Source organism: Ruditapes philippinarum, unplaced genomic scaffold (genome assembly GCF_026571515.1).
Source record: "Ruditapes philippinarum isolate M1 unplaced genomic scaffold, ASM2657151v2 ctg2034_1_1_1_1, whole genome shotgun sequence".
Taxonomy (NCBI): Eukaryota; Metazoa; Mollusca; class Bivalvia; order Venerida; family Veneridae; genus Ruditapes; species Ruditapes philippinarum.
The window spans coordinates 458,110-470,243 of record NW_026857441.1 but is presented as its reverse complement, the minus strand read 5'-3'; the positions used below and the strand labels follow the sequence as shown (position 1 = coordinate 470,243).

General features: G+C 33.6%; 1 protein-coding gene across 1 annotated transcript; it reads left to right on the top strand.

Annotated features, from left to right (window-relative positions):
- The first annotated feature begins 5,533 nt into the window (after window positions 1-5,533).
- LOC132749774 (uncharacterized) lies at window positions 5,534-11,678 on the top strand. The gene is made up of 4 exons (XM_060739671.1): window positions 5,534-5,652; window positions 6,199-6,255; window positions 8,736-8,939; window positions 9,230-11,678. The coding sequence occupies exons 1-4, from the start codon at window positions 5,637-5,639 to the stop codon at window positions 11,341-11,343; spliced, it is 2,391 nt and encodes a 796-aa protein (XP_060595654.1). The 5' UTR covers window positions 5,534-5,636; the 3' UTR covers window positions 11,344-11,678.
- The last annotated feature ends 456 nt before the right edge of the window (window positions 11,679-12,134 follow it).

Here is a 12,134-nt window from a genome sequence, read left to right as displayed (position 1 = left end):
TGTTGTTAGATGTTATTTTCAAGTTGGCAAATGCGTCTGGCATATTAATATGTTATAAACTTTTTGATGAAATGTTGAAGAATCTGATCTGATCGAAAAAGGTAAAATGTCTAAATATATGTTTTGTGTGTACTAAACAATATTATAAACAAATACAAGCACAATTTCAATGAAATGTGCAATATATTTGAAAACTGACCCGTTTGCATAGATCGAACACATCAAATGGAAATAAGCATTGTTTTATAAACCATGTGTATATAGTATAACTCGAGAGTATGGTTGGCATTTACTGTTGTATGTTGATCGTTTCCTGCATTGTCAGATGTACCAAAATAACGAACTATTCTATCAAAACACAACCGATCCATAAAACACTTTATTATATACTTATAAATGAAATATTGATGGAATAAAATTCGTATTTTCATTTTCCGTATTTTCACTGTAAAAATGTATTTTTTACTGCAGTGAAACATATTTTCCGTATTTTCACTGATATCTTGCAGGACTACTTTCCACTAAATTCAGCCAATATACAAAATTTGAGTGAAACTCTTTCAAATTGTAACGTCAAAAAAGACCCCAAAAAAAGTATATAATAAACAGACAAATTCAAGTTTTTTCCTTAAATACATTATTTATGTTCATCTTGTGGTTGAAAATCCTGAAATATTTATTTTCTTTCTACTAGATGAAAATAAATCCTGTATTTATAGAAAAAAAAACCTTAAATATCCTCTTTTTATTATTATTATTATTATTATTATTATTATTATTATTATTATTATTATAAATGCTTCTCTTATATTTCAATAAATGTATACGAAAAAAATAACAATTTCATATGTAGTAATAATGTAAGTTTGAATATAGAAATCAACTCCAGGTTCAATTTAAAAGACTAGTGTATTTTTTTTTATTTGAAAAAAAAAAACAATGTTTCGACTTAAAGTCTTCATCAGGTATCAAGTATAAATTTGTAGTAAAACAAATATTTTGCTTATATTAGGAAAATAAAGCTCGAACTTCTCTCGCCTCCATAGTATAAAAATTTGCACTTCGAAAAAAGAAAGAAATTTTTTATGCAATATCACGCGGGCAAGTTTAATGCAGACTCGGAACAGAGTTGCAATTATTTATGACGGCGTGATCTGTGACGTTTTGCACTGTCCGTGACGGTGTAATTAATTTTATAGATTATCACTATAATGTTGTTTGTAAATAACTACAAGTATATGGTATACGTTGGTCACTGTGCTTAAACTCTGCCCCTGTGCATATTGTGTTATATAATTTTTTCTTTCCAGGGATAGTGAAAAAAAATGTTTTGTGAAAGGAAAATGTAGAAGTAGGAATGACACGCCACTGGCAAAAAAAATTACCATAGGAGGAGTAAATTATACTGTAAATACTTTTAACATGTTCCCATTTTTTGCAGTCGGTCGTGTGCAAGACCAATGACTGGTGCACATATTTGCTATAAAGTATTTGACAAAAAATGTATATATTAAATAAGATATATATATATAGAAATTCGCAGACCTCTGATTAACACCTTTACAATCCCACGTACATACATGTGCACAAAACATGGTCAGATAATAATAAGTCTTTATCACGCTATGCCGCCGGTAACCAATAATCTTCTCGGAAACAACAAGGAATGAAAGTACAGGTGGGGCTACTTCGTCGTGACTTGATGTAAATACGACCAGAGAATGTAGAACTTGTATTGTAAGTAACAACGATATATTATAATAAACTGAGCATACAGAAATAAAAAGATATATTTCGATATTGATATTATATGAAACAATGGCCTATAATCAAAATCAATTTGTATAATGCCACTTAGCATGCGATTGTTTATGGTCAATTCACTGGGGAGGAAGTGTTACACGATGGATGGAGTTCTTATGATAACTTGTCAAGGAGTTCTTGTGATAACTGTCACAGAGTTCGTCGGAAAACTATTGTATATACTGCAAAAACACTCGTGAAAAATGGTAAATTTCATCTTTAAAAAGTAAGTTTTAGGTGAAAAATTAAACTTAATGATTAAGCGTGCCTTACTAATGCATTTTGTGTCAATAACTAATTCATAGACCATTTTTAATCGCCTCTTGCTTAAAATCTGGTAGTTTTGATTTAAATTTCCAAATTATTTGCCAATTCGCAAGTATTGGCCTGTTTATTTCAAGTCTTCATCCTTGCCATACATAATTACCTAATTATAATGCAAAATTGCAAACATAAAGCTCCGACTAACAAATTATACCCGATTTTTTTAAATGTTCCGGAGTTTTTGAGAGTTGTGATAACTCTAAATATGTCCTGGAGTTCTTATGATAACTTTTGTTACTGCCAATGTGTTTCTTGTGCTAAATCACGGCACGTTTTGAATCAATATAAGGGAGACAACAATGATGAACTCAAAAGTTATTTCTATTAATTAATTCTCTTCAAAATGGAGGACGATGGTAAACAATTAGTTCGTTATATGTAAAACTATTCGCTTTAAAAACTTCTGATACAAGGAACTAATTCGCTATATGCTTACAAGGAACTCCGGATATAAGGAACAGATTTTGAATGTCCCAATGAGTTCGTTATAAGTGGAGTTTACCATCGCCTCGGTCAATATGTCATCTGCCGATGAATATCACATCATATTAAATGGCTCACTAGTCAATAATTGTACAAGTAAAATGGTTCCCTGCGGGGAACATTTTTAATTTCACTATTTTCAACATTGTTTGTGGGGGGGGGGGGGGGAATAAATAGACGTTTGTACATCAGGAATATAGTTGACAATAATCGATCAATATAGAAGAATGTCTTTGGAAACTGGTGACCGTTGAAGACCGGAGAAGGTCGAACATAAAACAATTATTTCTTTTTAAGAAAATGATTAAATAGGCCTACCATTTTATGAATAATTCCGAGCAAACAAAGAATAAAGTAAACACACAAGTTTACGCAGAAAATATCTCTATTTATTATGGCAGATGCCACTACGAATATTTTACTTTTGTAGATTTTCAGCATAAACAATTTATTGTTTGTAAAATTTGAGATATATTTTAAAGATACATTGATCATTTTCAAACACATCATTCAAGTTTTTCCACCTTAAACGGTAAAATAATAATAGAAAATTAGAAATACCAGGTACGTATATTAATATATGTACCTGGAAATACCACGTAATAGTTTTTTGTTCTTAATTAGGTGTAATTCGGACTAATTGCCTAGAGGTAGATCCGTAACGTACCGGCAAATGGTATTTAGCTAGGTTTTCAAAAAGGTCAATTAACCAATCATGTACGGTTTACAGATCACATGCTCCTCCATGTACCGAAAACAGGTCACGTGCTCCTCCATGCCTCAAAAGTTAAACGCATATACCAATACCCTGCGGTCTCCAGACCGCAGGGTATAATATTATTAGCACCTGTATAATATACATTTTACATAATTGTTTTTTAAATTAACATCAAGGAAGTTTCGCCTTAAACACGATATAATTATTTATAACAGAACAGTTGAATAATTTGGCAAATACCATTTGCTTACATGGTATAATTTTTGTAGCGTAGCTTTAAATTTTGCCAATTCGATATCCTGTCGAAGTATTCTTATACACATGTTCGCGGTCTTTATCATAAGTTTGACAGAAAATTGAAACATTTCGATTGTGCGTTTGACGTAATGCTACATTTATGCTCGTTTCTTAGGAATTGAATGTCGGATGCACAAAGCGTAGCATAAATTGATACCCATAAGTGCGCTATATGTGCCCAAGTGACACGAATTATATTATGATCAGTCACGACAAAACTAACGTAATGCGTTGCGACCTGCATGGATGCAGACCAGCCCGCGCATCCGCGCAATCTGATTAGGATCAATGCTATTCGCTATCAGTTGCTCTACGTGTAATAGAGTTGGTAAGCGAACAGCATGGATCCTGATCAGACTGCGCGGATGCGCAGGCTGGTCTGGATCCATGCTGGTCGCAAACGCATTATGTTGGTTTTGTCGTGACGCGGCTCATATAATGATTAGTCACCAGTGATCTGTCGTCTACTCGTGTTCTAAGTTGATGGCATAAGTTATTCGTTATTGCTTCTGTATGGGGTTAAATAGCTTATAAAAATACTCTTGTGAGAAGAATTGTAAAATTCATTGTGTAAGAGATTTTAAATCAACAAACTATTTGTAATCTTAAATTTGCCATATACTAGTATATAAATGATATTTAAAAAATACACATTCGTTGCAATATAATCAACAAAATTCACTGGAATGTGAATAGATACTCTACTCTACTCTATATAACATATAATTTCTGCAAGTATTTTAGGGGAATTAGATTATTTACAGACATAAAATGTTAGGTCATACGCCATATAATACAAGGTTATACTCCATAATTCTAGGTTATTGGCAGTAATGCAATAAAATCTGAACTTTTAAGATTGGATCAACCTTTTTCTGTCATGTCGTCGGTTCAGTGACAGGGAGACTATTAATCTAGCTTTTAACGACGCTTCTACGTTTTCAGACATTGCATATAATTACATTCAGAAAAAATCATGAAAAGGGGAAGTTATAATTATAAATAATACCAGTTTTAGATACAAACCGACGATGACTTATACAATTCTTCCTAAGTCTTTTCATTGTGAATATGTCGTATGAAGAAAAATTAAGACAACTTTTTTTGTTATTAAGATTAAATAATCTGATGGATTTATTATGGCTTTTATTTAGTGATCTGCTTGAAGACACGTCTGCTTACCTTTCTAGATAACCTATCCTTATTATTGAACTTAATATATGGCGATGTTAAAGATAGCTGTTAAAATATTCTGTTATAAAACAAAATGTCCAAATTGTTTGATGAAAAATAAAGTGCTCTGTTTGTGGACACGTGCTATAGGCCTCTTAGTGTTTGAGTTTTTCTTATTTGAGGTATTCAGCTTGAAAGTCAAAAGTTTATTTGTTCGAAGGTGAGTTAGTGAGTTAGTTTCCTAGTTAGTTGGTTACTGTTTCTTACTTGTTAATAACAGAGTAATGGAAAAATATATCGTCATGAACTTCTATTTTTTTTAAGTAAAAATTTAATAAATATTTTAAAGTAAAAAATAAGAAATTTATTTTTTAAGTAAAAATTAAAATCAAACATTTCATTTTCTCTAATTTAAATGACTCATACTAACACAGTTTATCAGTCTGGACAACTATAACAAGGCAATAAATAAGAACAGTAAATAGTGTTTTAAAGTCAATAACTAAGAACAGTGAACCGGTTTACCATTATACATGATTATATGGGACAAAGTTAAAGATATGTTTGTCTAATAAAATCAATTCGTAATTTTTATCTTCAAAAACACGGTGAAGGGTAACAACATTCCTACTTCGCGTGTTAGTCCCTTCAGTTAGAAACATGGAATACGTATCTAGCGACCTTGTACCCGTAAAATGAATCACTATTTATGAAGGTGTAGGATGTTTGAAGACAAGTATCTGGGTCAATTGTCGAACAAGAGGTCTGATATCTGTGGTTTAAATACCAAAGTTTAGACAAAATTGTTCATAATTGTTGGATCAGAGTCTAGCTCGCAATGGCAGGCTTGACTGGTAAGAAATAAATTTTATTAAGTTTTCATTAATTGTTTGCTTTTTGTTTATATTGCTAGCATATATATGCAAACAATTATTTTAATAAATTGATTTTATTTTTAAAATTGTATATTGTAAAACTTATATGTTGATAAAATTTTTTTAGTTCTTTAGACAGATTCCTTGGTCAAAGGATAGATATATCGGGCAAAGGCCAGATCTCTTCCTCAAAGGACTGACCACTTGTTCGAAGGACACAACAATTATAACTTCTAGACACCCGCTTCTCTTTGACTTACTATGAAACAATTAAAAATACTTTTCGTAATGATAAAGCATGTATTAACTTGGTCAAATACACAAAACATGATTACTTTGGTAATCTATCCATTTTATCATTATATTTCTAGTTTCTTGCTATTTCTAGAAGAAACAAAAATGAATTTGCAGAGAATGCATCAGATACATATTTATGATTTAAGGTTGCCAAGGATATGCTTATGAAAATATTGTTTTATCTGTCGTTCTGATTCTCACAAGCTTAATTCTCTTTTTTTTTTCAAGGATCACCAATACGTTTCATAGTCTTTGCTGCTCTATTGTCGCCATGGGTCCTGCCGGGTAAGTCATTTTCTAAATATAGAATAATAACGACCGTTGGAGATATCCGCGTGTTCAGTAGCGTTTCATTTGTTGCCAGTACAGTATATGACTACTATCATAGAGCTACTTTTTTATCTCTTTTTTGTGGTTGTTGTTGTTGTTTGATTTGTTCTTTTAATGAATCTTCAAATTCAAGAAATTATATAATCCGCTGAGGTGGTAAGTGTGTGACATAATCTTTTCGACAAGCATCCGGTTATTGGCAGGATCAACCAGACAACTACAACTCCAGTCTGGTGCATTCAATCAAACAACACTTTCAACTTCCGTGAAAATTAAATTGCACTTCATATATGCATGGATTTAATTCTGTTAAGTCTGTTGTTTGTTATTGTAGCGTTGCGTGTTATTAACAGGTATCGAAACAGTTACCGTTTGTGGCTGAAATAGTGCACGAAGGAACACCTAAGGTCTTACTCATCTTGGAAAGTAATTTTAAAATCTTAACAGTGTTGGTGTTTCTTTAAATATTATGTCCCTTATTGGAAATTTCAGTATTTTTTAAAAGGCAAAAACGAGAAATTTAAGTAGCTATTACAAAAAAGCTTTTATTTCAAATTACTTTTATAACATCATTTTACAATAATTATCCAAACCTACAAACAATTCTGTTTAAAATAAATTATGTTACGCTTACTTCTTTCATACCTTAAAGAATATTTATCATGTCGCACAAGCAACGTCGCATTGCATTACAGCAAAGGTTGCGCACCATAACATGGAATAAACCAACAAACACAAATATAAGATCAAATGTGATGTTGCTCGCCAAAATTCGAGTTTAGAATTATCCTGCCATAAAAATTGACGATGGTGACCACAATTGTTTTTCATTCATTTTTTTTTCAATTATAATCTTTTTGATCTTTTGAGGTATAAGAAAATTTTCCCTGCTATTTTTTTCTTATTTGCCTTTGGAAAAAAGGAAAAAAGGCTGAAATTGGGTCCTTATACCTTTAAACCTTACAAAAATTATTAGACTCGTATCAAATCTCAGAGGCGATATCTCGGTTGTGCCGTAATGTAAACATCAAAATGTGAAGTAAAAAGGTCATTTCCTGGGATCTCGAAAGATGCATAACGTACTTCTTATATCTATTGGTGCATGTAGATCTGTAACTTGCAAACACTGTTTAATAATGTAACTATTCTGCACACATACGTTTGTAATTAGAAACGGATATATTATCACCAAGTCATTAAATTAGTTGCAAGTGCATTTTATAATATCAGCATATGTATCGCTTGGTAAACACATGTGCAGGTTCAACAGTCATAAATACTGTTTAAGATAAACATCAGAATATATTAGGTTATGTAAACTAAAATGTTAGCAACGTGCAATGACATTCCTGTGTAGTCTCGTTGATAACAAGTTTGTACAGGTAACCAAGGAATGACCTTTGTTAAGATTTTTAGCAAACCATATCAATATGATTATTCTACTCCAAACATTTGTATTCACCTTTCGTGCACTAATGCTTGCTAACAGTTTCATTTAAATGTGTCTTGTTTTATTAGGTGTAGTCAGTCTACATTTAGGACAGTCAATTTAACTAGACTTGTTACACAGATTATATGTATAGACCTTTCCATGTGAGTCAGCTAACAGGGTGTCAACTCGGGTGTCTGTTTGCAATCGTGATTAATAATGCAAAGATGGGACCCTGGAGGTCGTCCCCTACCAGTAAAACTTGACAGTCACCGTATGACTAAATTAACCAGCATAACGTTATGGAAACAAAGAAGTAGCAAAACACTGAGATAAAAAAGATTATATAGCCTATTTAAATTGTCAAGTTTCAATCCTTCCGACAACCTTGATACCTAGCATACCTATTTCATAAATTTGAATTAGGATTTGTCGTGATATATGTTATCCGTTCTGGAGACAACATTTCAGACAATATATTTAATCATGAATGTACCTAAATAATCTCTCCTAACAGCACAACGTTTTGGGTATTTATATGTAACTTTTCATGGTCTATCAAAGTATAAGATATCGAATTAAAGTTTTATATTTCAGTTATTAAATTATCATATTAGAAACAATAAAATTAATATGGTCCAGTGAATTCATTCTACGAGTCATTAGGCGACGGATATAAAAGCAACTGTTTATACGCGGCCATAAAATCTGTAAATAATTCATAACGAATTTTAAATACTATAATTAAATATCGCAAATTTACTCTTTTTTATAAAAAAAACAATTCATAGATAATATATACATCACGACTGTCCAATGAAAAGTGGACGTCACAATGGTACAGTATGATAAGTAAAGTTAAAGCATTAACCACGAGGTGAGCACTTAATTGATATTAATCAGTCATTTCTGTATTATTATTATTTTACTATTATTACAAGAGTTTGCTTAACATTTTAAAAACAATTGAAAATGTAAGATTTAGAGAAATATATATTTTATGTAGGACACGCAAGCGGCAACATGAATGGTAAATATCTGGTTGCAAGTGGTGGAAACCAAGGCGTACCATTTAATGATGATTACTCTAGCAAAGGTCATGAGTATTTCGACGTGTACTCTCCAGAAATTGCAACTCACTATGGCGAAGTATTTTGGACAGATCAAGGAAACAACCCAATACCTAAGGAAATCATCGAGAGATTTAAAGGTTAAATACTTATTTTGATCAAAGCAGATATTTGAAAGATGTACAGTCATGTATATGTTAAACTTGAAGACTTGAGTAACTCTTTTATTCAAACGGGACTCAAAGCGATGATTCTAATTCTATAAATAAAGTTTTCTTATTAAAAAAAATAAATAAAAATGATCATTTGGTTATGTTTTTGCAAAACAAAAATAGATTGCATCTTTTTGTATTTTTTTTATAGAAGTTACTAACTTAAAAATCATAATATAAATGTATTTTGATTTGTATCATTTAATTAAATAACACAGGAAAAGTAATGGCGATTACCGGTTACGAGCAAGACCAGGTCATGGTTTCTCCAGTTGGTCAGCCCGGGGTCAATCCAGACGCTGACGTCTCTGTGCCCATAAATTGGGCATACAACCATCATTATATGGCGTGGATGACAGGAGCTCATTCTGAAATGGTTCGTATACCAAACCCAGATCCTAATGACGTCAGTGCGCATGGTTCACCGATGAAATGGATGGCAGTAGATCTACCCTCGGCTGACGAACGTATAAATAGGAACATTCCAACTAGTCAAATGTTTAGCGAGGGAAATGGAGGAGAATCGAGAAAGAGTTTTCATGGCTATCCTAACGGTTATGCTCAGTTGATCGACTCCCCAAATATGTGGCATATAACGCCTATGCAAATTGATACCAGAAATCGTGACTGTGGAGCTACTCCAAAAGATATCAATAATTGCACAGATCACAGTGTGCCTGGACCTGAACCTAAACAGGCGCGTTATGGTCTTGGAATGCCTAAAGGTGGATCACCTTACTCTGGAATTCTCGAGTGCCCATGTAATAGTCGATACGGTGGGGATCCTGCCATTTATGGTAAAGATTCAAAGACGAAAATTATAAGTCATCACTACACCTGTGTTTCGAAAGCGACATGTAATGCAGATATTGTTGCAAGTGATGTTGAATGTTTTGACTCGGTTAGTAATCTCGGGATAACTGCAGGAAAGAAGGTGACAGTATCATCACCGACGAATTCTGTACCACAAGGATGCACAGCTCAAGTAGCATCTGATGGTACCTGGACAGTAACGTACAACCGATTCAAAAGTTCTGCTCAATGTTCAACCTCACCTACCAGATCAGGTACTGCGGAATTCTCAATTGGAGTAAATGCAACAATTAGTCTCAACAGTACATCAGCCATGATTACCTTATCTGGACCGTCAGACGTTTGGTTTGGAACCGGTTTCAATGCAAGTCAAATGTCTGATTCACCGTACACAATTATTGTGAATTCAACGGGTGTTTACGAGCGCCAAATTGGAACTTGTGGAAGCGAAGCTGAACATTGTCCAGGAGATCCACTACAATCAAGTGTGCAAGTTGTATCAAGCAAAGTAGCAGATGGGATAAGGACAGTTATACTGACACGGTCACTGAAAGGAAAGACTTCAAAATACTACACATTCGATCCGTCAACACAATCACAGATAAACATGATATCCGCGATTGGATCAACTCAGGAATTTGCTTACCACAAAAACAAAACTTCTGGAGTTTTGGCACTTATGGATAAAGATGCACCAAATTGCATTTGTGACATGGGAAGCATTGGCAAATTGTGTGAAACGAACGGGTCATCATGTGACACTTTTACAAAGAACTGCGTACCTGCTCCTGCTGGTGAGCTCCTTAGTCAGCACAATCCAACATGCAATTCGAAGCAATATTCAGGTGGCTTACGGTGTTGTAAACATAAGCGCATAATGCTTGACGCGGATCAGCCAATACGACCAGAACTATTGAGATACCATATGAAGTTCCGATTCTGGTTTCAGGTTTACGAAGCAGAGGGTGAACAAGTTTCTCATTATGATCTTCCACGTATATATTATCAGACTGAAGCCTGGGCTGGCGAGTACGATATTCCACCAGCGTTTGCTCTGCCAGGTAAACCTATACCAGGTTATCCTAACTGGCCAGAAAAAACTCCTACCCCCGGAACCACGTGCACCGGAAATTGTCCAGATGGCGATGACTGCGAATGTGTTCATACTATTGTATTTAAATGGACTGTTAGCAATATGCGGCTAATATACGCCGGTGGACATTGTCATGCTCCTGCTTGTATCTCTATGGAGTTGTACAGAAACGATACAGGACATAATATGGAGTTGCTATGTCGACAAATTCCAGTTTTCGGAAAGGGTAACGTAACCCACGACAGGTTTGATGAGACTGGCTACATTGCTCTCCCACCTTGTCTATGGGGTAACGATAAAGGACTGAACCCATCATTGTTGCTGCCTCCAAATACACCGTTGGTGTCGATAAAACACAACCGGAACACACATATGGGTCATTACGGTGAAATGGCATCCTGGCAGATGAGAGGTGTTAATTTTTGATTAAACACTCTATAACATGTTCTTGACGAATCATGACAACAAGAATTATAAGCTATACTGTAGTGTAGATAGGATATTACAAACACAACTACTTTTATATACAATATTGTTTAAAATGCAAAGAATCTGAATCAACTCGTCTTTTTTATACCTTTTAATGTAGATGTATTTTGCAAACATTATGAGATCGTCTAAAATATTTCTATTTCGTACATAAACATCACGTTTCATTTCCTTCCTTGTGGGCTATTTAAAAAAAGAAATTGAATACCACTCTACGTATATTTCGAAGTAATGGCATCATATGAAATTAAATGTAGATATTTGCTTTCAAATTCTTGTTATTATTTCAATATAAGTAAGCTATAGATTTTGTCTATGCCTTTTAAGTTAAAACTAGAAATGTGTCCATAGGACACGGGTGCCCCCGCATCCCACTGCTTTGTAAAGCGTATTATTCTAGGTCAAATATTTTTTGGGCTACATATGCCACAAGTTGAAAACTAAAAATCTTTTATTAAGGGCAAGAACTTTACAAATACTGAATGAATCCACAAGCAAACCCTAAAGTAAGTACACATGCTGACCAACATTCTTGTAAATTTTCAGGCCTACAGGGCAAATACTTTTTGAGCTATGCATAAACAAGTTGAAAATTGCAAATTTTTATTAAGTCAAGGGCAATAACTCTACCAATACTGTAAAAAATCACATGCAAAATCCCAGGTGCATAGCTATGGCTCCACAGTGATGTTGATTATTATTCCTGTAAAGTTGGTTGATTCTAACTC

What these genes read in the sequence shown, in the direction of transcription:
- LOC132749774 (XM_060739671.1), top strand. An exon ending in GTCGCCATGGGTCCTGCCGG is followed by an intron (nt 6,256 to 8,735) that starts GTAAGTCATTTT and finishes TATTTTATGTAG; the next exon opens with GACACGCAAGCGGCAACATG. An exon ending in AATCATCGAGAGATTTAAAG is followed by an intron (nt 8,940 to 9,229) that starts GTTAAATACTTA and finishes TAAATAACACAG; the next exon opens with GAAAAGTAATGGCGATTACC.